This window comes from Periophthalmus magnuspinnatus, chromosome 10 (assembly GCF_009829125.3).
Source record: "Periophthalmus magnuspinnatus isolate fPerMag1 chromosome 10, fPerMag1.2.pri, whole genome shotgun sequence".
NCBI classification, from domain to species: domain Eukaryota; kingdom Metazoa; phylum Chordata; class Actinopteri; order Gobiiformes; family Gobiidae; genus Periophthalmus; species Periophthalmus magnuspinnatus.
In genome coordinates, this window is record NC_047135.1 from 11,322,492 (window position 1) to 11,349,832 (window position 27,341).

Sequence of the window (27,341 nt, forward strand, 5' to 3'; positions counted from 1 at the left end):
TTCATTCATAAGACTAACTGAGTTACACTAAATTAAAGCATGTCATATTGCTGTCTGGCTAAAAAGACTATTTACAGATTACCACAACAGATTCATGTTTCAAGCAAATAATTTAAGTAACAAATGTACTACACATAAATTAAAAAAAAAAATAAAAAAAAAAAAAAAAAAAAAAAATCAATGTATAGTAACTAATCTTATCAATAAAGCAATTAAAACAATACTCACTGGCATTAGGGGTGTCAAGAGTGTCAAAACTATACTAATCAATACTAAAACGGTATCAAACTACACTAATTTAAACCAAGTGTCAATACTAAAAAAGTCACATAGCAAAAGAATGATCTTGAGCTGTATCAGAACAAATACAGGACCTCATAGCCTAGTATATGCCCATGAACCACTATCTGTGTAATCCCTTAGTCATGCAGATTTTATATATATATATATATATATATATATATATATATATATATATATATATATAAAAATAATATTATTTAAGTATTTTCTTATATATGGCCTTTTATTGTGTTGAAAATCACATTTTACAGTCTATTATAATTGTGAAATCGGTATTGAGTCTATTCATTACTATTGAAATAGAGTTTGAAATTTTAGTATTGTAACAGCACTACTGGCATTATTTAAACATGGATACAATTTCATTGCAAATTACTACTACTCAGTACAAGCCATACAGTGCCATTTTCAATAGGGGTAATAAATAACCAACGTGTTAGCAAAAGGTCAGCATTGTTTGGATTCACAGCTTAGACCAGCAGTTATCACCACTGGTCCCTGTGAGTAAAGTATAAACATGTAATTTCATTGAAGTCACACTTGAACAGTAAGGTCAGAAGCATTAGTTCATTCAGCAACCATAAAAACAAGTAATGGATCAAAATAGGAGAGAGGAATGCTACACTGTAATCTGCCCACTCAGATAAAATATAGGCTGGGCAAGCTGCAGTGCACATTGAACCTTGGCACGGGCAGCTCCTTCAGGGCCACTGCGGTATTTTCTGACACAAGACAATAACACAAAAGTAGTAACTGGAATGGAAATAGCCCTAAACCTGTTCTGTAATACGAGGCACCTGTGCACCTGACACACAGTCCCTGACCTTACAATTTTAATAGAAAAATTAACCCACAAATCAGCACAACAGTTTACAATACTAATAACTTACCTGCAGTTCAAAGTACCTTGCTGTTCAACCAAGGATAGGTCCAATTTGACATCTATTAAAGACAATTATATCCATGAGAAAATTAAGCAACTTCAAGCTCGGGTTACAGTAAAAACAAATTAACTGTACGTTTTAAAGTTACTAAAAAGTTAGTAAAATACTAGAGTGAAAAAAAATATATATATTCCTTTAGCAGAGGAAGAAAAGTAGTTCCCACCAAGTACTTTAGTAGTAGTTCAAATGCAATGGGTGACCGGCCCATGAAGTTTGTCAATAACAGGCATGTCAAGGTCCAGCCAAGTAGCATGCCCGGTGCAAAGCTATGCTCCAAAGTTTACAGAAGCGTGTCCTGAAAAAGCATGTTACCTTATCCATGCAGACTACAGCGTAAGGGGAGTGGCCAGAGTCGACTGGGCTGGAGGCATTCACTGTTGCTAAGCACCAAAGTCTCTCTTTTCTGAGTGAATGGCCTGTGCAGGAGAATTAGCATAACACCAGTTAAAGCTACAGACATGGCACAAAGTTTTTCAACGCAATACAAACAGCCAGGAATGAGACTCAGAAAGATAAACAGCTCAACACATGGTCCCACAGTGGAGTGACACTTGAGTCTAAGGCCTTTAAGACCTACGCTATTTCTGCATAATCTATACGAGGCGCATGACCCCGGCTGGAAACTAATCTTGACAAGAGGAAACTTGTTAAGAACAGAGAAAAAGAATAATATTTTCCAAACTGATTCAAAACTAAAGCAGCTAAATATTATGGAGTATCATAAGAAGGATAAATCAATAAATATTATTCAATATAGCTGATCGATTATCATCAGATTTGAACAAGAAATACTTCCAATTCCAACACAATATTTATCACAAAACATGTAGCCTAAATATTTATGCAATAAATTTTACCATAAAAAAGGTTCAATTTCTCATTAAAAAAAACAAAAAACATCTCTAATAGTATTTTGAAGAAAAGGTAAGGATGCACGATGTAACTTTTCTAATGGTGGGGTCCTCCACCTGCTCATCTCCATGGAGACATTTTGTATTTATTCAGTTAGATATTTTACTGCCAAAAATATCTTGAAAAAAATGCAATGGTACTGAGCAATATCACCTTTCCACAGATCTGACCTATAACTTGGCCTGGTGGTGTCAATTGCAACTAAGCAGTTTACACTGCCAGATATGCAGAAAAGTTTAGTGCAGTACTGTGGAATATTCTAGGCAAAGCAATGACATCTTTTAGTAAAGCAGGTGGCGGACCCACCACCACAAAAGCTACACCGTGCACATTTAACTTTAAACACTGCTCAACAACCGCCCTCAAAAAGCTATATGGGTGCTTACTGTTTTAAAGAATTTTGCCGATTCAAAAGAAATAATGTTAATTGCTATGGCAACAGTAATATATGCCAACATGCTAAAAAATATAACTTACTCAATCTGATAAATTAAAATCACATGTACAAAAAACTGCCTTCAGTTGCCTAGTAGTATGTTGTTGTTTTGAAGGGTGGACTGGACATGAGAGGGACTCGGCGAGTTGTAGTTGCAGCTTCTAAAGTCTGGGGCACAAAGGCACCCACATCAGGGCCGAGCAGAGGGTCACACTGGGGGATTCCAGTGAACATACCACGAGACAACGCAGTCCTCTGTAAAGCATAGAAAACAGCACACTAGTGAATCAGCTACTGTGGCCTCAGTTTCATACATCAGTGAAAGTGATGACAGACAGAGAAAGAATGATTGTTATTAAGCCTTTCGAGACAATAATAAGAGCCAAGAAATCCAGTGAATGAGGATCAAACTGCAGCATTACAATTTCTCTGGGCAGCACAACAACATTGGCAAACTAAACCCAGTCCAAGCCATTAGGACTTTATTCAAATCTCACATTACAACACTACAATATTACATATTGCACATTACAATGTAATTTATTATATTTGGGGGACTAAAAATGTGTTTTAAGAACTTAGAAAATATTAGACTCTGCTTCTTAGTGTGTTGCTAAAATAAAACACAGACATTAGGCGTAGGAGGAATTTGATAAATATTGTAACAGTCCTAGATTATATTTTGAGAGTTACAGGGCAAACATCAACAACTGTTCACTCTCAGATTCATAAAACCTTCCGATTGTGAATAGGTCTATCCAGATTAAATGTACCAGTGCTGGACAAAACATAGGCTACACAACTGTCACAGGGTGGCTTCCATTAATAGACCACAGTAACCCCCACAGATTTTATTTAAAAGCTAAAAGTCTAAAAGTTATTAAAGCATTTTGCTGAATCCTTTGTCCAAAAAGCACATTTAAAACAACCACGTTATGGATATTAGTTAGCACTAGCTGGTTAGCCTAAGTGACACCTTTAAACTCTTAATATTGGACGTCTATGCAGGAAAATGAATGGAAAATTTACTTCCGACACCATAGTCAAATAAGGATTGCCTGTGCCACCATAGTCTTAAGTGTGAACCTGAAAATTTGGATGATTACACAGATTGGTCTGTGGCATGACTGAAAACATAAAAAATTAAAGTCAGTAGCTTAGAAATAACTTGTCGTTAAAAGACAAAAGCAAAAACAGTTACACTATATAATATTATAGTACCATAATTGGACACTTGACACTCCACGCACACGCACACACCTTGAACCTTGGTGAATGGATTATCCTTGCGACGAGACCTCCCACACACGGTTAACTTCTATTTTTAGTCTGGAGTAAACATAGTATGCATCTACAAATGGCAAAGAAAACACCCTGTGCAGTTCATGCATGGAGAGGCTGAGGCAAGCTTTTGTTGTCACTTTTTCAATATTATTTCAGACCACTATAAACCAAACTACATCAATCAGGCTAGACACAGAACACTATCAATCAATATTTTATGTGCAAGTAAAGCAACCAATTATTTTACTGCAAGCTGTAATGTGGTATAAGAATATTAGTTGGTTACAATAGCATTAAATACAACCAGGCAAAGGAAGTACACAATCGGGTGTATCTGTTTGCAAATAGTTGGCTAGCTTACATTGGACAGTTACCTTGTGTCAAACGTTGCATTAGACAAATCAGTATTGTTTCTGCCTTGGAAAAGCCACTGAATTAATAAATGAATACAGTTAAATTTGGCCCATAAAGCTAATAAAGGATGTTTCTCACCTGTTCACATGGTTTTCTCACTGATTATAGGTTGAGATGATGACTTTTTAGCACACCAGCCATTAGAACGGGGAACGCTAACAAACAAAATGACAACAATGCAATTTTTACCTGCTATTTGATTTGTGAAACTGTAAGTATATAGATTAATATAGCGTTTTAAAATTCCGTTGATAAAACTCTTCGTAACTCTTTTAAGAGCTTACATATTTTTCGAATTCAAACTTTTGATCTAAAAACTAACGATTTGCGCATGCGTACTACATCATTAATAAGACGCACCTGTTGATGTCGTTTTCTATTTTATATATAAATATATAGAATAATTAATTAAAAACAATATTCATTGGTTCAGTGTTTGACCTTAGTTAATTGTGGTCTGTTACTGACTATTTAATAATTTATGGAGGTGGGTTTCCTCATGAACTTAAGTTTTGGACTTTCGGGAAGTTTTATGATTTTGGCCCGACCCCTGACCCCTAGTGGTGATACCCTTTGGCGCAGGGGGTTGCTTTTAGTTTGTGAAATAGTTTTACCTATCCTTGCTGTGAGTTGCAAGTGATTTTTATCAATAGATTAAGAATGCTTCATTATGTCCTTAAACTAAGAAATGTTCAAGTCATAGCGACACTCTGAGGTGGTGCTTAATATTTACAAAGTTTTTGAAATAAAATTGTGGGTTTTCAGACACCATTTGAAACACCATCGACTCCTACTTATAATTGCTGGTTATTCTTCCCTCCTCAGAACAATGATTTGTTAAATTTATCATTGTCATATTTTTTGAGACTGCTCATTGACACATTCCATCCATGAAAAACATAAGTGAGTCTAATATGACCAGATTTTATTAATTCAAATCTGAATGTACAATAATTTAATAATTACACAATAATAAACCACAGGTGTGGAAGCATACATATTTACAATGTAAAAGTGCATTGTTAAACAGAATAAACATGAAGACACTATATGATAAAGACCGATAAAGGACAGGTGAAGAAAATATCCTATTTACTTCAAAGAGAAAAGACCCAGAGAAGTTAGTTTTAATTGAAAATAACTATGGCACCTCTCAAACTAATTATTATTGATAATAATTTTACAATTTATTTGTGAGATCATTACTAATTATACCATATCTATTGATGAAGTTAAGACTGTGCTTGGTAAAGAAACAAAGAGTTTTCTCACTGAAGATGTACTGTTCACTCATGATATTGTAATGCTATGGTTATGCTACCCAAATTAGCAAATTGTGTTAAATCTTTACATCCAGCAGGCATTCTGCTAGTAACAATGTTGTCCACAGTCAGGTTTTCCTATGGATTTCATGAATGTATGCAGAGACTGGTGCTTATACAACTAACCGATACATCAACCTAAGAGGGCATGTATTGGGTAAGCATAGGACAAGAGTGTTGTTCCATTAATCCATAACTGTGGTAGTTATTTGGGATTCCAGAAGGCAATCTGTAGATGTGCAGTTGATGAGGACACAGGGTGGGACCATTGCATTTTCCATAGACATTAAAGCTAGATTGTAATAACCTTTAATTGTGTTGTTCATTTGAAGTCAGTGTTAAACCAATATTGTTCCATGCTTTCACTTTTTGTCCCCCTCTCTGTAGTCTCCAAAGTCCACTCATTTTTTGACACAGTTTGGCCAGGCGAGGCCTCCACATGAAGCAGATACAATGATGTATATGATCACCTGAATAGAGAAGAGAAGAGAAGTTAAGATTACCAATACTTCCTATTTAACATCCACCTAGAGGTGAGGCATGAAATAATTACATATTTCAAATTACTTGAATTGCATATGACAGGTTTTCATGTTTTTTCTAAATAGGTGGTGTCATCTATTTTTATTAGACTAACCATAACTTTTGTGTAAATTAGTCAAGCTTTGACCCTAGCTTTGGTTGTTAGGTAACACTTGGAATGTAATATCTCAACCTGTCATATCTGCTGCCTGTGTCCAACCAGGAAGTAAAATTTTCAACTTCACCAAAACACTATGCAAGATTTTTAGTAAAATTTTACATATAACTGGGTTAACTTTGTTTTAATTAAGTTAGTAGTTTAGCTCCATGAGCTGCATTACAGACTATCACAACTGCTAATTGCAATATAATTCAGGTGTGATGTTTAACAGTAACATGTTGCTGAACTTGTTTACTCACCAGGCACACAAAGAAGATGAGAACAAAAAGCTTGAGGTTCTTCATACACATTGCCCGTGCCAGGTTTCGACTTGTAGTCTTAAATGTGACTGACTAAAAGGAAAAAAAAACAAGAGATATCAATATAATGGAGCTATATAGAAAAATTATTACTTCTTGTAATCAGTGCTTTCATTCTAAAATATGTAAAGTAAAAATGCAAAAAGCTACTCACCGAATCAACAAGATTTTCTGTCTTGTCAATCAATAGCTCAAGCTTTTCCCCTCTCTGAGCAACCAAATCTGTGAAAGTCCAAAAAATCATCAGTGCAGCAAGATATTTTGTTAGCGGATTGAAATCGCTATTTGAGTGGTTACAATTAGCAAATCAAAAATAATTTTAATAACATAATTTCTCCTTTAAAAAAAAAAAAAATACAACAAAGTATTCTATGTTAAAAAAAACTGCTAATGGTGTAACGCAGCTGACGGTAGTTTAAATCGCTACAAACGCGTTCTGACATGCATGGGATTTAGTAAGTATTTCAATCTTTTCTCAAATATTTCCCCCTGCTTTGGGGTGTTTTAAATGTGAACAGAATCATACTATTAATATTAAAATATAAAATTTCAAGACAGTTTTTCAAAATTGTTCATTTCCAATTTATTTTACCGAGAAGGTGCACATTAACAGAAAGGCAGGTTTGCAGCATGCATAAATTGGAGGAGATCAAAAGGTATGTATGAATTATGATTTTAATGAATTTGTTTTAATGTGACAAAGACAAATTTCTGTCATTGTTGGAAAGACACAGCATTAACTATAGGCAATTCATCTAAATGCTAATCTGTAAAAACATATGTCCTATGCCAAAATATATTGTCCAGGCTATACTACAAAGTGTACAATTAATGAAACGTAAGGAGTGTTGTACTCTTTAGATATAATGTGAACTGATTGGAACATTTTATATATTTTGTCAATTAGGTAATTTACCAATGTTGCGAACCATAATCCCCTTCAAATCATCCACCTGCATCTGTGTTTCAGTGAGACGATCCGTTCCCCGTGGGTCTGAATGATGTTTCTACAAAACAAAAGTATCATTAGAAGTCATCAATTGTGTCTCATAAAATAACCTGTACAGGTTATCAGGCTAAACTGTACTAACCATCTGAGCCGCCAACGTTGAGGAGAATTCACTGTTCATGGCATAAGGAAGGGCTGTCTGTGCTCTGGACCCATATGTTGTTTGGAAGCGTTTTTTCACTTCACTGAGAAAGGTGAATGCCCTTGATCTCTCAAAATCCTATTTAATGAAAAACACAAAGTAACAACTACGTTTGCATTACATTAACGTGGCTACTAATTTCACAAAAACATAGTTCACATTTTACTTGGACACAGGTGATATGACAGCTGATATGACATAATAGAGGGACTGTAATTCCATCACAATTACATAGCAGCCATAATGTTAATAAAAGATCAAAGCCTTTCTAAATTACATATCAGCTGTGATTAGACAAATACAAATAGAAGAGAAGACTCCATTTTGTTGAATGGATGTTTAAACTATCAGAAAAATGTATTCTTTGTGCATAAATAGTCCTTGCATCCATTTAAAATGGATTTATCACAGGTATAATCCTACCAAACCAAGTAATAAATACAAAAACATGAAAACATGTCATATGCATTTTAAATCATGTTCTGATTCTGACAGAGTCTTGAAAAAATACTGAGAAGAGAGAACAAGTATGACTCTATGATGAGATGATAGTACTTTCAAGCATTTTCAAGTGTTTTATTAAATCTTCTAAGGTAATATACAAATGTCCTGGTAGAAGGCACATAATGAATTGTAACTGTGTTTCATGGAACATTTTAGAAATATAGTGTCCAGTCAAAACAATGGATAGTGACATTTTTAAAGTAGTTTGCTTGTTCTAGTGTGTCATTTTTCACTTCCCGTTTTGGCTTGCTGTCCTCCTACAGATAACAATGTTAACATCTCTCATTATAAGGGGTTTTATGACTTTAAACTGTACTTACATCATCAGTAATACACAGATATATTATTCGGTCATGGCAAATGTAGTGGAACAGGTAGCTATAAAGAGAGAAAAAAAAACAGAAATTGAATAGTGTATTACAGTAATTAATATCATTAACCCAATTTTGTGGAGTATTTAGATGGGCTAAATACACATTACTACTCTTCTTTTTTTCTGGTAACTTTTAACCTACTTCTTAAAAGTACAGTATGTCATTTTAAAGGTGGAAAGTCACCTGCATAATCCAATGGAAATAGAAAGTTAAAACCATACCTGAGACCATTCTCTATGGAGCCAATTCTGTTTTAAGCCATAGTACAACATATCCATATCCTCCCCCAGGCCAAATAAGTCAGATTGGTGGAGATGCAAGGACGCCTGTCACAATAATTACTATATCGTCTTATTGTTCAATATAAGAAAGCTGGAACAATATGTTTTGGAGATCAATATTTATCGTGTGTACAATTTCTTTGAAAAGGTATGTACATTTTGTTATTTTTATGTTATAAGTTAAGACCTGAGCTGTAGAGGGTAGAAGAAATAACTTCAGCATATAAAAAAAGAAACCAAAACAAAAACTGTATAATGGGATTATTCAGCGTTCTGTCAGTGGCATAAAGCAGTTTCAATATTACCATTTATCACAATATTTCTCTGTAGTGTTATATCATGAATGAATGAATGTGTTATTGTGACAGGCCTAGATGTAAGCCCACTCACAGTTAGGACACATGTTTTTCTATGTCTACTATGGCTTTAAAATAGTGAAGTGTGACTGTAGAAGTCGGGTATAAGATGTCCAAACAAACATGAAAGACGACACATACCTCCCATGGCTGTAGGTCAGCTTATTGTTCTCTGAAGGGATTTTAGCTAAAATTTGTTCTGTCACCTCCAGAAAGTTGCCCCCACACCAGGCGTGTTTGGCAAGGATGGTGGTCCCACGAGCCACCACCGCAAACAGGATAGCCATGGTACCGTATGGCACTTCAGAACAGCAACAAATCTGGTAAAACAAACCACGGAAATCTTGATTATTTTATATGGATTCTAGTGTATTAATACGTCTATTGTTCATCGGTTGATCGTATACTAGTAAATTATGAAATGCAGAGGCACCCATTAGTTGATCATAAGTGGGTAAAATATAACTATTTAATTTATTTTGCAACTCCATGTTTTCCATCTTAAATCATCGTAATTTTAATCTTCTAACCAGCATATAGAAGGTTAAAACTACAATGGCAACAATGGCATTACATTTACTGGCTGCTACAAAAGTAAATTATACAAAGTGTCACGAGGATCGAAGCCCAAGCGCCAATTTAACATAAACTAAAGCACATAAAATCTACGGATTTAGGAGTTAGCTGAATGTAAACAATAGCCGTGTAGCCAGTAAAGCAGTGTCTCGCACAATGCGGTTTGTACAAATCACGTTACATACGATGCTTAATTTAATACCTCTGTGGGTCAGTGTTGGTTAAAGTAGCCCATTTACAGCGAATTCCAACATCTAGAAAGATTTCGGGGCTTGGCTAATCCTTTTCGAGTGAGTTCTGCCTTTGCTTTGCGAAACCTCCGAACGGCGAACGACGACAGTTGCCTTCTGGAGAATGTAGTTCGAATGGAGCGCTCTGTCGTATTTCTCAATGGCCTTTTGAAATTTTTGAAACTACAACTTCCGCATTAACATTGTTTTGCAGAAGTACGTCACGTCATGGGACATTTGGGGGTTTCTCCCATTTTTTAGTCTTACAGGTTAGGATGTAAAATTGCAATGAAGAAGAAATATATTTTAACTAAAAACTGTAAAGTATATGTGCATATTTATTTTATATATCATTTTATTCAGAACTCATACAATACGATTTTTCTTATTGTAATTTCAATTTATTTATTTATTTTTCTTCTCGTCTTTGTAGGTGCCTGCCAGACTTCTTGACACCGAGTGACCCTCCTACGTCATTTGCAGCAAAACGAAGCATGGCCGCGGAGGGCGAGAAGAAACCGGTCCTAGAGATGGTATTTTACATGATTTATTTTTACAGAATTTGCTCGTATATGGTGTTTAGTTCTTTATTCAGTTATAACTTTCACAAAATACAATTAAGTCTTTGTTCTTAGCGCATCTGGACTTCCCACGTGGGCTATGGCCATCAGTCAATATGTAAACATACGCTGAAATGACAATCTGTAAACGTTTCAATCCCACATATTGCTCCCAAAGTCTCACTGATTGTTTCAGAAAAAAATGACTGCTAAAAGTGATCCATTTATATACATTTAGATTTAAAAAGACTATACCTTGCTATGACCCAGGGATGTCCAGTAAGGGGCAGCATTACACCAGAGTTGTAAGTCCTCTTTTTGGCTCAGCCTCATATAATTTTATATATATATATATATATATATATATATATATATATAAGTAACTGTTATTATTATTATTATTAACTACAAAACTCTGCTCTATTGCTTTTAGGTCCAAGCTGATGGGGCAGATGACGGCTGTGTGACGTTTGTGATGCACGAGGAGGACCATACACTTGGAAACTCTTTACGTTACATGATCATGAAAAAGTAGGCTATAATCTGAAGGAGAGGTTCAGACAATGAATGATTTTCTTGCATTGTTTTCATCCGAACTTTCAGTAGTTATTGGGGAAAATATGAATATGTCTGCTACCAATGTGGCAATCTTTTTCCCTATAATTACGTTGTAAATACATTACTACTTACACTGTAAGTAGTTTGCAGTTGCAAGTTTAGACCTGTGCCTTGTGTCTTTTTTACTATTTGGTGTTTTTTTTCTTTTTGTGTGTTTCTCACTACACTAACTATAAGTATGCAGTTTGATGACAGTATACAAGCTATAGGCACTGTCATTCCTTTATTAGATGCTCTTTCTGCTTAAATTTCATAATATTCCAGAAAAGGAATACACTTGAGTGTGTATGTATATAATATATATATGTATACACACACACATAATTTTCCTTTCTCTGTTTCCATCAGTCCTGAGGTGGACTTTTGTGGCTACACCATCACACATCCTTCAGAGACTAAGATCAACTTTCGTATCCAGACTCGAGGTATGGCAGACACAAAATATTCCCCCTCTGGCTTTAGACTGATGTTGTTTATGTATGTTATTATTATAAGTCCAAAACATGTGTGTACACATCTGCTACTGTAAATAAATACAGTAAATAGTATTTCCCTGAGTAAACATGTTGACGAGAGTCCTGTGCTTTCACTTTGTCTAAAGGAGGCCACTTTGAGTTGCACACCCCGCCCTCCGGCTGGCAGGACTATAACCCAGGGTTTCCACGCGTCCTGAAAATTCTGGAAAACTCTAAAAATAATTTCCCATGGAAAATGAGAAAAAGTTTCTGGAAAATTCTCTACACTGCTTTTCTATACTTTGGACTTTTTCTGCCACCTATTAGAACAGTTGGCTTTTTTTAAAAGACCTCCTCTAAAATTCACCAAAATGCAGGAAATTACACCTATTTTGTCCAGAGTGTCTGCACACACTGGTGTATGAATGTGTGTGTGAATGAGTGAGTGGTTCCTTGATGTAAAACTCTTTGAGTGCCTTGAAGGTTTAAAAGGGCTATATAAAAATGTGACCATTTACCGTGTCTCTCGGGCATAGAGTTAGACTTGATTAGAGTTTTATTATAAACACTGTATAAAAAAGGGGTAATTTTGGGGGTAGTGTTTGTAGATTACATAACTAAAAATGTCCTGGAAAAGTCCTGCAAAATTGTTTCAATCAAAGTATCCACTTTGAAGTAACCACTTGCACTGTTTTAAATTAAAACATCACAGTGTAACAATAGCACAAAACTTGGTCTCATGAAGTTTTATGCTATTATTACACTGAACAATAATAATAATAATAATAATAAAACAAAACAGAGATTTGTATTTCCAGTTAATCCAAGTAGTGGCAGTTAATCCAAGTAGTGACAGCAGCATTGGAAATGGATGTAGCAAGAATTTGCCCAAGAACCAAAAGGCTTGAGTTTCAACTTCCACAGAGTAACGACATAAATATGATGTGTGATTAATTGTGTCTTCTGACAGACCCTTGTCAGAGTATTGCAGCCATAAATAAAAAATGGGCCATTGTGTATTTGGTCAAATATGCACTGTGTAACCTTTCTGGTGGAGGGTACGCCAGGCCAAGTATACAGGTCAAATCTGTGGAGAGGTGACCCTGCTCACAGTAAGAATACTTTTATATTGAATAGAAGACTCCAGTCAAAACCTTTCTATGGAGATAAGCAGTTGGCAATCTCTTCACCTGAAAAACTATAGTGCACTCTTAAGTAAAATTGCATGTTTTTGTCCCTTGATTGTGGTACATTTTAAATAAAGTATTGATGGTATACTATATTTTGTGTATAGGAAACATCCCAGCAACTGAAGCATTTCGACAGGGCCTGACTGATCTGAGTGAAGCTTGTCAACATGTTCTCAACACTTTTCAGGTAAACAGATTTATGGCTATTTTTAACCACTACACAAGATAAACCGGTTATCAGAATTGGAGTAGTAACTGAACCATTTACAGCAAAAACATGAGCCTTTAATATAGTTTTCATTGAATCATGTGGAATTTGTTCCTAGGAATGCCATGTAATGTTATTACCACCATCAGGTGTGCACATTATACAGAGTATGCCAGGACATTTATTGCTGATCTAGGGTAAAAGTGAGCAAGCCACTATGGTCAATTATAGTTGATATAGCATAACATCTATAAATAAAGCCAAGTCTAACAGCAAACAAATGAAATTTACTTTCTAATCTAAATCTATGTAGTTAATATTGCAAGTTGTTCCATGTAGACATATACAGTCATTAATTAAATAAAAAAAAAATACTGCTAGTATGTAACCTGCCTAAACTCTATTATTACTGGGAAAATATTAAATTAAATAAAAAAAAAAAATTGGTTATGCTTATGGATGTTCAGAATTGAGCAGTTTAGCCTATGAGGACATTATTTCATTATTTTGACAAATGCATTCCATGGGAACTTTAAACGATACATATGGCAACTTGATCTCAGCTGAGAGATAACATTTATAAACCTTAGAAAGTTACCCACAGTGTTTCAGCCAAATGCATTACATGTGTAGATCTCGGCTTTATCTTGATCACATTGCATAAATAGTCCAGTGCAGATATTCTTCTTTGACAAGAAAAAAAGTGTTTTGGGAAAATACCGAGTCGCTTTTTTCTTCAAACAAGCATTGCAAATGTGATTAAATTTGCAATTTATGTTTTAATAACAGAATTTGGTTCAAAGATCACAGTTTAAATGTGTCAACAGTAATGGACAAAAAGTCAAGAAATCTCTTATGTCTGACTTTGGTTATGGATTCTCAGTAATACGCACAAGTCAAGTCGTATTTGGTTGTTTTATGGCCTATTCACTGCATGGGGCTGTTCACTGGTACGATAATAATGTGGTCATTCGTCATTTTGGGGTCTTGACTGTTAACACTTCATACTTCACTATCTGCTCCCATCAGGGGGGTGAGGCTGACCCATCTGTGAGCCCGGGGAGGCAAGCAAACACACAGTGCACCACTAATGTAATAAAGTTAAACCAAAGTACTTCAAAAGAGGGTAGTTTTTTGAGATGTGAAAAATGTAAACTTAAAAATATTTGTATAGACCCCCGTCATTCAGGTTCGGCATCTGGATTTGGTTTTAAAGTTGACTAAAAGTTTTCCTCATTGGAGCTTGAAAATATATATAATGGATAGTATGGGCTAAATTGACCATGTCCAGTGGGTTGGGTTTAGTGCTTCTCAATGATCAAAAACATTCTCACTCACTCCTCCTATAGGTCACTCTGAGTGACAGGTGTGAATTTAACCAATTACCAAATTTGTGATGTGTAGATTTTCTAAAGCAGAAGATGGCTTTAGTTAGTATGCATCTATATATAATTTCTAAAAACTAAGTTTGTATTAATTGTGGAAAAAACATACATATTCCCCACCTCAAATGGTAGCTCAATAGAATAATTAATAGAATAGTTGTAGAAAGGTTGTCGTATAAAAAAACATTTGTTGCAGTTAATTCTTATATGATGTTCTTGAGCAAAACACCATCTTGTTTAACTGCCAAATATGTTAGTCTGCCCCATGAGAAACTATGACTCAGATTCTATGTATGAGTGATCTATGGGTTTTACAAAGAAAAAAGTTCAAGTTTGATACATTTAAAATAATTGTAATTTATTTAAATATTATCACATGGTCTTATTCTAGCTGTGTTATATATCAAGACCATTCTAAAATTATTCAAGAAAAGTCAGAGTATGTAGTTTCAGTGCTAGTTTTGTATCAATTACTATCTGAGTTGTTGACAACCCAAGAATGAATAAGCGAACAATGTAAGGTTGCTTCGAATAATTTAATCCACTATAACGACATATGCAGACGTGACATGCTGCAGTTTGACCTCTGGAAGCCAAACCAGGAGTGCACCTTAATTTGCTCAAATGCAATAAGTATTTTTCGTGAGAGATAAAAGCTAAGCTCTGGGAATGTGGCTGGATTTTCCACTTAGACGGATCATGGAAGTCAGTGTTGATTAGCAGTAAGGCTCTCCATGCTACAGGGATATACTCATGAGAAACTTCACTTGTATTTTCCAGGCACGAGTAAATGAGTTCAAAGAAACACAGGGGCAGCCCACAGAATGACTGACAGTGCAGCGGTGACCTGGCAAAACATCTGTAAAAATTTAGTTTTTTATAATTCCTCAAATGTTTTTCTATGGATTTATGTGAGTGTATTATTTGTACAGTTGTGCGTTTTGTTTTTTGAATGAATAATAATAATGTCTTAAAAATGTTTGCTCCTGTTTTTTCTCTCATTACCTCCAGCAAAAATAAGATGACACCAGTATCTGATATTATATATGATATTTCCAGTTATGGCTCATAACCAATGTTTGCCAATATTAAAATCACCATATTACAATCTACATCTAGGCTCATAAAAATTCACTTCCTCAGAGCTCAGATTTGTAAATGTAATTGCTTCAATTTTTTGCCCCCTCATCTTATCATATTTGATGATATTTCCAATGGAGGATACTTTGACTTCTCTTACAGAACCAAAGGATAATTATTTAAAAGGATGTTAAACTATTTAGGTTTAAAAAAATGTATAATAATATTTGTAATTGAATATTTTAAACAGTACCAACTGGAAAATCTGGATGATTGATCAATGTCAAATATATATTAAAAATCATGGCTCACATCGGTGACATTGTGGGAAAGTGGCAAGACCATCAAAGAATTTAGTTTAAACGTAAATAAAGGTGCAGATAAACCGATTTTTTTCTAATCTAATGCCTTCTGTTATGTACATTTATAGTATGTTATGTTATTAATTGTGCTACTGTGTATTTTCATGAGAGTAACAAATAAAATGAAATATATAAAACAAACTTGAATAGTTGAATGCTGAAATTATGCATAACTGAAGATCGTTTTCTCCTGAACTGTAGAAGTACCTGGCTTAAGTGCTGAATAGACACTATATTTTATACATTACATAAGAGGTCTGTAGTGTAGGTCTGTTCCTCAAAGAGATTTCTCTGCACATTTTCGTGAAAGTATAAAAACCTCCCCAATGGCCTTGTAACTTTTATTTTCCTCATTCCTCATGTATCACCATTTGAACAACGCTCAAACCCGAAGTGATGCGTCCGGGTTCTCGTTTATCCTTTGAAGCTGTGTTCCATGAGTGAAGGTAAAAAGTGGAAGATTACAAGACGGCTTTATTAGCACAGGAATGTGGTTGGAGAGACTGAGCATGGTGCCAAAAATGAGAGACGAAGAGGAGAGAAAATAATGAGATAAAAGTCATTTGAGGTGAGGCCTAAACCCAATCAGTTTGGCTCCAGTCATACCTCACCAATCGACAGCAATACATCAGTATTAATAACTGCTCCTCCTCCACTGCTCCACTGTCTCAAGGTGTTCCCCAAGGTTCGGTGCTTGGTCCCCTCCTGTTCATCCTGTACATTCTCCCTCTTGGCAGTATCATTCGTCGCCATGGCCTTTGTTTTCATTGCTACGCCGACGACATACAGCTCTACATCTCCATTTCATCCATAAACACAACAACTCACTCCTCCCTCACACAGTGTCTGTATGACATCAAAACCTGGATGACACACAATCTACTCAAACTAAACAGTGACAAAACCGATATCATAATAATTGGCCCTAAAACACTCACTAAGTCCTCCTCAAGCTTCTGTCTAAACTTTGATAATTCCACACTCACTCCATCCCCACTCATCCGTAATCTTGGTATTCTCATTGACCAAAACCTCTCATTTGAATCCCATATAAAGCAAATAACCCAGACTGCCTTTTTCCATCTCAAAAACATTGCACGCCTCTGCCCATCACTCACCTTTTCAGCTGCAGAAACTTTAATCCATGCATTCATCACATCCAGAATCGATTACTGCAATAGCATCCTATATGGCACACCCTCAAAAACACTTAATAAACTGCAATACATACAAAACTCTGCTGCCCGCCTCCTCACAAACCCCCGTTTGTGTGAACACATCACCCCATTTTAAATGTTTGTATATTTGTATCTCTTTTTTAAATTGTTCTTCTATTTAAAGTGTCTTTGAGTATCTTGAAAAGCGCTATATCAATAAAATGTATTATTATTATTATTATTATTATTATTTATTATTATTAGTTTGAGGTGGTACCCCAGGAATGAACACCCTCAAGGATCCTATGCTAGAGACATGAAAAAATGTGTCTAGAATATTTAACATATTTATGGCTAGGCCTTCAGTACACATTTGAATCAACCAACCAAAGTCTAATTTGAAGGCAAATAAAGACACAGCAGAGACTAACAGCTATGTGGTAATTTATGTCAGTAAAGCAATTATTTTCAATCTAAAACCAAAAAACACTTCTGGAACTCAGACAGTTGAGCTCCATGTTGCCAAGATTGTGTAATCCAAGTTATTAATGTTCCTCAGTGTATTATTTATCACTAACTGGGCTATGGAACAATTTGGGGCTATTTTATATAATCTCTTGTCCTACTTCGAGACACCGCAGGATCACTCCCTGTTACCATTATGTGAACTGACTGGATCACATGCTTCTGCCCTGAGCTCAGACCTGCACCTCCCCAGCTCTGGCTTTGACTAACACTGAATGGACCGGCTTCACCCTAATATATTGATACTTTGCAGAGGCATTACACTGGGGGTGTTCTACATGTATCTATATGGTGTATTGTTCAGCAGTTACCATGGAGCCACAATGCGCACAGTAGTGTGATCCAAACGTTGGTTCATATCCCGTCCTCAGCATAAACATCATTGTTTGAGCGATCAGTTCCTCTGACCGACAGGTTAGTGGTATGATTCCATAGATGAACACTGTTGTGTCCTTGGGCAAGACCGTAAAAGCAAAAGTAAAATCGGTCAACTGGACAAAAACTTGTAGGAATGAAGACATTTCGCTGCTCATCCAAGCCACTTCTTCAGGTCTTGGGCAAGACACTTAACTCGTCTCGCTCCCAGTGTCTGTGTACACTGGTGTATGAATTTGTGTGAATGGGTGAGTAGTTCCTTAATGTAAAGAAATTTCAGTGCCTTGAAGTTGGAAAAGTGTTGTGACCAGTGTTGGGCAACTTACTTCAAAAATGTAATTAGTTATAGTTACAAGTTACTTCTAAAAGTAACTGAGTTACTAACTCAGTTACTTTTTGGGAGAAGTAACTAGTTACCAGGCAAAGTAACTACTCCGCGTTACTGAATACGTTAAAACAATAAAAACACAACAGATGTGAACCTTTAACATTTATTTCACTTTAACAAATTGCAATTATATTGCATTTGTTTCCAAGTAAATTATAGAATTTATCAAAAATTAAAAAATATATAAAACATTTCATTTGAAGTAATCAACATGTCACACAATTTCAGACAACTGTACTTCAAGTATTTTCTTCATTAAAATAAACAATAACAATAAAGTGCTTTCAGTAAAATACTGAAAAGATTCATTACCATGTTTTGCAAAACTAAGGCATTCAAATGTAAACCATGTAAAATAATACAACACCTTTAAGCCTTCTCTGGCCATACACTGTAATTCTCTGTCTGGTATTCAAATATTAATCACCTCCTACCTGTTCCTCTTTGGAGAGAACACAGTCACGTTTCTGATCAAATACAGCTCGGACCCAATCAGCTGTCAATGCACGTGTGGACAGGACATCATTTCCCATCATGCATTAAGCGTTTGTAGTCCATGCAGGCGGCCACAGTCGGTGGAGAGTTGCTGCGCTCGCCTCGCTCAAAAACTTCCCGTTACCGGCGCACAGGTTACGTCAGAGCAAGTCGGTGGCATCTTGGACACAAAACTAACCGGCATGCACCGCGCACCGATCGACGGCGGCTGTGTCCCAATTCGCCAAACTGGCCCTTAGGCTGTGTCTCAATTCGCCCACCTGGCCTTAGAATCACCATTGGAAGGGCGGTTCGAAGGGCAGTGACGTAATTTCCGGCGCGACAAGGGCTGTCCCATTTCAACCCACCCTACTGAATGCGGCCGACAAACCTGCCCTTCCCTTTGCACCGTTTCCATGGAGATCAGACGTAACCGAAGCCTGCATCCGTGCACACTTCATGCACTTCTATATCCCGTCATGCACTGCGCCTACGCAAAAAAATGGAGTCCGTTGCGCAATATACGTTCAAATGTTCGTACTGGTTTACCTCATCTACAACAGAGCAACATGAAACTGTTAAATCTGAATAAAGATCTGCACAGTGTGTGTGATGATTAAAAAGGAGTTACATGGAATAAAGGAATGTGCAGTTATTGCTAGACAATAAGAAGACATTATTATCATTAGAAATTATTATTGGAATAAGAATAATGTAAGAATGTTCGTTTCTATTGTAAGCGTCAAAGACCAAGAGACTGAAACGTAAAGTCAGAAGAGTTTAATGAGTTGCACACAGGTAATGTGGACAATGAAGCAACGGACTCTGAGGAAAGGACAGAAGAGAGTCCTGAGACGTGCACAAAATCTTCATGTGTTCCGTACATTCCATAGGTCTGCAACCACTGGTGGGCACGTGTCATTTACCTTCGTGTTAGTAAATCAAGACACTAGCTTGATGTAGCGCTGCACTGCTAGAAAATACCTTATAATAATCAGATGAAAAGAACTGGCACGGCATAGAAGGGAAACAGCGCCCTCTACTGTTATTAAAGTGGTGCAGCCACTGGACAAAATACCGAATCATTAAACTGCAATATCCCACTTTATGTACCACTAATCAGTGTTCTCTGGTTTATAGACTATGAATGTAGAAATGATATTGTTACCTCTGTCTCTGTTATTACGTTTTCACAAGGTATACTTTGTTTAAGTTATGAAGTAGCTACAATTGAGTAAAAAAATCACCTCGAACGTTATATTTGCCTATTGATATTCAATCTAAACAGAAAGAAACGGCTGTGACGACGACATCTTGACTTTTTTTCTATTAAATAATAAATCATTAAAAATAACGTATGTATCGTACGCTCAAAGACAGAGGTGGAAGTGCGGTCCGTGGTGTAGGCCTGTCCCACTTCAGTTAGATGGAGGCTACACTGAGGAGGGCAGACTCTCGACCGGAACCTTGAAACTACACTTTTGAAGAGTACTTCGTAAGGACCCTTGAAGGGTGCATTTGGCGAATTGAGACACAGCCTTAGAATCACCATTGGAAGTGTGTATTGAAGGGCAGTTACGTAATTTCCGGCGCGACAAGGGCTGTCCCATTTCAACGCACCCCAATGAATACGCCCGACAAACCTGCCCTTCCCTTTCCACCGTTTCCATGGAGATCGGACGTAACCGAAGCGTGCATCTTCTATATCCCATCATGCACTACGCAAGAAACAGAAGAAAATGGGGTCCGCTGCGCAATACACATTCAAATGTTCGTACTGGTTTACCTCATTTACAACAGTGCGACATGAAACTGTTAAATCTGAATAAAGATCTGTACAGTGTGTTTGATGATTAAAAAGGAGGGGAGTTATATGGAATAAAGGAATTTGCAGTTATTGCTAGACAATATGAAGGCATTATTATCATTAGAAATTATTACTGCAATAAGAATGATGTAAGAATGTTTGTTTCTATTGTAAGCGTCAAAGACCAAGAGAAACGTGAAGTCAGAAGGTTTAATGAGTTCCACACAGGTAATGTGAACAATGACGCAACGGACTCTCCAGAAAGGACAGAAGAGAGTCCTGTAAGAAATGTTCGTTTCTGATGCAAGCGTCAAAGAGGACTAAGAGACTGAAATATAAGTCAGAAGGGTTTAATGAGTTCATCACAGGTAAAGTTAACAATGAAGCACCGGACTCTCAGGAAAGGATAGGAAGAGAGTCCTGAGATGTTTGTGTTTCCAGCTTTTAAAGGCCTCCCAGTGTGTGAGGCGGGTCTTCCTCTCGGCAACATGTGATTACACATTAAAAACCTTTTGGCAAAATCCCTGAATGTGCGTTTTTAAGTCAATCAATCTTATTGTTTTATGATCCTCACAGGATGGGGGCACTCAGTCCTTGGTGAACAGGGCCACAGAAAAGAAGTGGCCCTGGTCCTAGATGTTATCTTCTTGGCCCCAGTGCTGTAGATTGCTTTACGACCCTCTCAGGGTGGGGGTCTTTGGTGAGTAGGGCTACAGGCATCTGGGGGTAGTATTACATTGTTAAAAAATACCTTACAATTCCCCCTTTTCACACCATGCTACATAGTGTGAACCCAACTATGAAAAATAAATAGTAATGTTTACAACAAGTAATAATAATGGAAAAAATTAAAAATTTAAGCAAGTATAATACTAAGGATAATAACAAAAGCATACACATTCATGAGTAGAATAAATGAAAATAATTTAGCTAAATTAAAGTACGTGGATTTATGGGTACAAAATCTAAAAACCCATTTATTATAGTTTTGTCATTTTTTCACCTTCTGAATTAAATGGGAAAAGACATTTTGTGGCCCCGCTCCCGGCAACCGTCCGAAGACACCACATATACCCACAGTACTGTACATGATTATGCTATTATTAAACCAACCCAAAATCAAAAACATGAATTTCCCAAAACAACATTATACAGCATGTTTACACTGAATGTCCTCAGTCTCAGAGTCAGAAATAACTGTGATGTACATAGGAGGAGGGGTGTTAGAAGAAATAGGAAGTAGTGCCATTTGTTTTGCAGCAGTAACTTCTTTAGAAAAAGCTGTAGTCACACACCTTTCAACCATAGTACGAGCAAAAGGGATGAAACAACAGCCACAGACCATCAGTATGGTTAGAATTATGCTAATAGAAGTGAAAAGCGAGAGAAATAAAGTTTTCCATTTACCGAAGGTATTAGAAAACCAATCACCTATTACATCATTAATTCCAGAGGCAGTAAGCATCTGGTCTGAGTGATCTTTCATTTTATCTAAAAGTTCTTGGAGAGGCCCAACAGGGCCAGTGTTATTGGGTATGATTGTACAACACTGGTCACCAAAGAGTGAACATACACCTTGTTTTTCAGCTAAAAGCATGTCTAGAGCAATACGATTTTGGTAGGTCATTAACGTATTAGCATGTAGTGCTTCTTGTAATAGAAGTAAAGCAGCTCTAGTTAGATTGGCCTGATACATAACATTGTAATGAATATAATTAATTCTATCTACATTTTTATTAATGGTACACCACCAACAAAGAATAGATTCGAAACCTGCAGCCACTTGGTTAGCCATTTTATACTCATTGGGTACACCTCTAGGTATACCAATTGCATCGATATAGATATTAGCTGGGTTAGTGCCAATGTTGTCTATTACGGATCTTTTGGGTCTAGTTGAGACTGTGTAATCTAGTGAGGAAGAGAGGTTAGGAATAGGTAAGATAGAAAAAGTAGTAGAGAACATCACTCTCGCACAACGACCAGACCAGTGTAAGGGCAAAGTAGCCAGTAAGTTAGTAGAGTTGCAAAGCCACCACATGTCAGCTACGGCAAAGTCTTGTCTCCTTAGAGGCCATGTATGAATTAGCAGACATGTGGTAGTTTTCATACCAGTAACCGCACACACAGAAGAATAATTCAGGGGAGCAAAGGAGTAGCTATCATTAACTATAGCGATAGTAGAACACAGGGTTGCAGTAAGATTTCCAACAAAAGTAGATTGATAGGTGTGGGCTCTTTGTATGCATTCTAATTGTACTGTGGGCAATTTGGAAAAGTGAGGTGGATTTATATTTGCAGGCATGTATGGCCAGTGAAAATGGCTACAAAGATTATTTCGTGTAGGTTTGCCAAAAGTATCAGGCTTGGTATAAAGAGATGATGACATATAAGCAAGACATTCAGTAGGGGGCATGAGACTAGTAGACAGTTTGATACAGTGACTGCCTTTGTTCCATACAATAGTTTTATTATTTTCAGTACTTTTTATTATGCATTGACCACCTGCTTTGCATGTTTCCCAGGAACAATTAACAGAGGCTAGATATTGGTTATAATTTTTTACAATGTGAGAGCGTGAGAAGTTATAATGATCAGAAATATAAGAAAAGGGTATGGGAACTAAATACTCTGGTTTTGGATAAGCAGGTGCACATGCTAGACAGGGCTGTCCTGGGAGATATAAATTAGCGCTAGTGGAGAGCCAATTATACCATTTGTTTTTCGTGGCAACATTAAGAAATTTTGTGGCATTCCAAATCAATGATAATGGGACCTCAACCCCTCTTTTAGTCCTGTTATTTAATGCATTGCTAGAATATATAGAGCTAGTGAGTTGAAAATACCAGATAATAGGTGACATGAGCACTATGGTAAATAACAATACAATTAATGTAGTACTTCTTTGAGAGTACTCATACAATGCCAGAGTCATAATTAAGAAGAATCAAGTTCAGCCAAATCAGTTCTAATTTGTTTCAGAGTGCGTTCAGGAGGTTGAGCTCTGACGCAATGAGTTATGTGAATCCAGTGGCTCACTTTACTTTTGTGGGCTTTGTCAGTTTTTCCGATTCTAATAGCCCTTGAGTGACTGTTAAGTACCTTGTAAGGACCTACAAATTTGGGTTCAGTCCAATTAGGTTTAATACTTTTCACCAGTACCCAATCACCAGGTTTGATTGGGTCTTCCAAAGTTGACTCAGAGGAGGTCTCCAGGTTCAGGATCTGTTGGGAGAGAACTAAACTTAAATTAGTTAATGCTTTGTAATAGTCAGAGATTTCATGATCTTGGTCATTTCTAGGTACACACACATCAGGTTGGAGAGGAGTGTCCATCCTTCTCCCAGTTAAGATCTCATGTGGAGAGAGATTGAGATGTTTATGTGGTGTGGATCGCATTGCCATCAGCGCTAATGGCAAGGCATCCAGCCACGTCATTTTGGTGGAGTTCATGATTTTAGCTAGATAGCTTTTGAATGTGCGGTTTGCTCTTTCAACCAGGCCCTGGGATTATGGGTGAAAGACTGTTCCAAAATGTTGTTTTATTCCAAAATATTCACACACTGCTGTCATATTTTTGTTAGAAAAGTGTGTGCCATTATCAGATCTGATGGTACGGGGAAACCCATACCTAGGAACAAATTCTCTTTTCAGCCACTTAATGACTGAATTAGCTGTCTCTCTCCTTACTGGGGTAACTTTGACCCATCTTGAGAAAGAGTCTACACATACCAATAGGTATCTGTAACCATTACATCGATTTGCGGGACCCATGTCTGTGAAATCAATTACAATCTGTTTCCATGGGCCGTCTGGAACAGGAAATGTTCCCATGGTTGCTTTAACGGCCGCTCGAGGATTACATTTTTGACAAGTGTCACATTCATACACAGTAAGAGATATAATATCTGCCATGTGTGGATGCCACCATGTTAGCTCAAGCAAAGAAATAGTTTTGGTTTTTGAAATATGTCCTAGCTTATGAGCTTCTGTAGACAACATACTCAACAATTTGCTGGGTACAACCACACGTCCGTCATGATAGCGCCAAAGTCCTTTTTCGTCCTTCTTCGCACCCTTGTCAGTCCAAATACTATGTTCATACGGTCCTGCGTGAGTCTGTAAGTCAATAATATCCTGCTCTGTCAACTTCACTGAATCTTTCTCTTCATCCATCTGCACACACACATACTTTTTATTGGAGGTCCTTTATAACCTGCTGCCTTTTTTGCTGCTGCATCTGCTGCTTTATTCCTTCTAGCTATAAGTGTTGTTCTCTCTGCATGGCCCTTGCATTTTAATACAGCTACTTCAGATGGGAATTTAACAGCTTCTATCAATTCAGTCATTTCTTTGAGATGTTTAATAGGTTGTCCAGTGCTGGTTATGAATCCCTTACGCATCCAATGAGGGGCATCAATGTGTATTGCATGCGTTACATAAGCAGAATCAGAATATATATTTTCTGTTTGATCTTTAGCTAATTGCAATGCTCTGGTTAAAGCTATTACTTCTGCTAATTGTGCTGAAGCCCCTGGCATAAGTATCTCTTTAGCTTCCATGATTTCAAACTTTTGTCCAGTAGCTTTCACTACTGCATATGATGTTCTAATTTTCCCTGTGTTATCTCTATAGCTACATCCACCACAAAACAGCATTAGTTGTGGGTTCTGCAGTGGTTCTGCATACAATGTTGGTACTAGAGTCATGTCTAGTTGTGTATGTCAGCGCAGTTGTGCGGTGTCCCTGTCCCTAGATCATTTGCCATATTGATGGTTGTGCCTTCAAATGTAATATGTGGCTGATCTAGTATTTGTTTGATTTTTTCTGTGCGTCGTTCTGAGAGTGTAAAAGCTACTGATTGTAAATAGGCTGCTACTCCATGTTGTGTATGTATGATTAGAGGATGACATTTCACTATGTGTGCTGTTTTAATTATGGCCATAGATATAGCTGCTACATGTTGTGTGCATGGTGGATGTCCTTTTTCTATATTGTCTAATGGTGGAAAAGGTTCTCAATTTGACCTTCAGGTGAGAGGGAAACAGGCAAATGCTGATGGGAGATAGTGGGGGTAGGGTTGAAAGAAAGGAGGGGGTGTATAGCTGAGTAAGGGAGTATGATAGGCAGGAGAGATAAGACTCACCCTAAAGGAACTATTCACTAAGAATTTACTTGAAAGCAAATAGTCAAAATCCTAATTGAGTAAACCCGCAACTGCTTTTCCACCACAGTCAGTCAGTCTGTTTGTCAGTCAGTCTGTTTTACACACCTGTAATTTGGTCTATTGGGAATGAAAATGTTAATAAAACCTGTTTACATAAGCCTAATGTATGGATCCAAACCTTTCACCACAGAGATCCCTCTAGACCTACCTTATCCACCCAGACTTCTACGCAGAGGCCGAAGCGTCTGTGCGGGGTGGGGGTTCTAGCAGAATATGTGATTTTAGTTTTAAAGACCCGACACTCCTACACCCCGGGCTGTTTGCCTTTATTTTCTCCACCCCCAAATGCAGCCTACACAGTCTCTACTCCAGCCAATACTCTATGTGATAGAGGCTAAAAATGAGGAGTCAGAGACCCAAGCCACCCACAGTGACCCAAAAAGAAGAAGAAGAAGTTCTGTCCCTACCGGTTTATTCAATCGTGCTCAGCTGAGTGGGTCCCGGACCCAGGGCTCCACACCCCACACACACGGTCCAACCGTGTCTTGGTCATAGGGCGCTCCACACCCTCAGAGTCCAACTCTGGCCAACAATAGAACCTAGTCTATTGTCAGACGACCGGGCCTAATGCCACCTGGTCCCGGACCAGGATTTTCCCCCTAACACGGTCCCAGCCGTCATGGTTATAAGGGCAAGAGCGTTTCTTAGCAGTGACTACGTTCAATAGACTCTCGTCAGATTCTATTCCAAGAGGTAATTTGATTAAGAATTTAACTAGTTGCCCTCAGGGCCCAGCCCTGGCTATCCAGTAGAACCTGGTCTGCTGGCAGTCTCTCAACCGGGCCTAGCGCCACCTGGTCCCGGACCAGGATTTCTAATACCGGCTCATTGATCTGTCCCTATGTGTTAGTAAATGTGCTTCATGCAACTTTACATGTGAAAGAACAAACTGGACTAGATAGCCCACCCAATTATATTCTAAATTTGCAAGACAAAGAATTACAGATTCATGTGACAGTGACAACCCTAATAAAAAATAAACTAAACTATGCAGAAATTTTATTAAAACGGTTTTCTGCTTACCTTATTTTGGGGCCCCTGGTTGTCACCGACACAGTCATCAAACTTCACCTCGATATGCCCAAAGGTCCTCCAGAGCACTTCACACCATCACGTGAGGGTCACCAAAGTTGTTAGAAATGTTCGTTTCTGATGCAAGCATCAAAGAGGACTAAAAGACTGAAATATAAGTCAGAAGGGTTTAATGAGTTCGTCACAGGTAAAGTTAACAATGAAGCACCGGACTCTCAGGAAAGGATAGGAAGAGAGTCCTGAGATGTTTGTGTTTCCAGCTTTTATAGGCCTCCCAGTGTGTGAGGCGGGTCTTCCTCTCGGCAACATGTGATTACACATTAAAAACCTTTTGGCAAAATCCCTGAATGTGTGTTTTTAAGTCAATCAATCTTATTGTTTTATGACCCTCACAGGATGGGGGCACTCA

At 37.2% G+C, this 27,341-nt stretch overlaps 3 protein-coding genes across 3 annotated transcripts in view; 1 reads left to right on the forward strand and 2 right to left on the reverse strand.

Annotated features, from left to right (window-relative positions):
* The window catches only part of LOC117377939 (microtubule-associated tumor suppressor 1 homolog), a 32,852-nt gene extending 31,637 nt beyond the window's left edge, over nucleotides 1–1,215 (reverse strand). The window contains exon 1 of the mRNA XM_033974466.2: nucleotides 1,194–1,215. The gene's annotated coding sequence lies outside the window, so the exon portion shown is untranslated. The remainder of the gene's footprint in view (nucleotides 1–1,193) is intronic.
* A 3,986-nt stretch (nucleotides 1,216–5,201) lies between these two features.
* Nucleotides 5,202–10,228, reverse strand: sybl1 (synaptobrevin-like 1). The gene is made up of 8 exons (XM_033974469.2): nucleotides 10,062–10,228; nucleotides 9,425–9,603; nucleotides 8,593–8,650; nucleotides 7,709–7,846; nucleotides 7,534–7,624; nucleotides 6,772–6,839; nucleotides 6,558–6,650; nucleotides 5,202–6,085 (listed from the first exon to the last, which is right to left on the reverse strand). The coding sequence occupies exons 2-8, from the start codon at nucleotides 9,568–9,570 to the stop codon at nucleotides 6,017–6,019; spliced, it is 663 nt and encodes a 220-aa protein (XP_033830360.1). The 5' UTR covers nucleotides 9,571–9,603; nucleotides 10,062–10,228; the 3' UTR covers nucleotides 5,202–6,016.
* Nucleotides 10,229–10,549: 321 nt separating this feature from the next.
* Nucleotides 10,550–15,706, forward strand: polr1d (RNA polymerase I and III subunit D). Its single transcript, XM_033974305.2, has 5 exons — nucleotides 10,550–10,622; nucleotides 11,083–11,180; nucleotides 11,616–11,692; nucleotides 13,017–13,099; nucleotides 15,286–15,706. The coding sequence occupies exons 1-5, from the start codon at nucleotides 10,584–10,586 to the stop codon at nucleotides 15,331–15,333; spliced, it is 345 nt and encodes a 114-aa protein (XP_033830196.1). The 5' UTR covers nucleotides 10,550–10,583; the 3' UTR covers nucleotides 15,334–15,706.
* The last annotated feature ends 11,635 nt before the right edge of the window (nucleotides 15,707–27,341 follow it).

Coding starts and splice junctions, on each gene's coding strand:
- polr1d (XM_033974305.2), top strand. CDS start 10,584: ATGGCCGCGGAGGGCGAGAAGAAACCGGTCCTAGAGATG. Junction 10,623..11,082: donor AGAAACCGGTCCTAGAGATG/GTATTTTACATG, acceptor TATTGCTTTTAG/GTCCAAGCTGATGGGGCAGA. Junction 13,100..15,285: donor ATGTTCTCAACACTTTTCAG/GTAAACAGATTT, acceptor TGTATTTTCCAG/GCACGAGTAAATGAGTTCAA.
- sybl1 (XM_033974469.2), bottom strand. CDS start 9,570: ATGGCTATCCTGTTTGCGGTGGTGGCTCGTGGGACCACCATCCTTGCC. Junction 8,651..9,424: donor CTGACCTACAGCCATGGGAG/GTATGTGTCGTC, acceptor CTCTCTTTATAG/CTACCTGTTCCACTACATTT. Junction 7,625..7,708: donor CAACGTTGGCGGCTCAGATG/GTTAGTACAGTT, acceptor TTTGTTTTGTAG/AAACATCATTCAGACCCACG.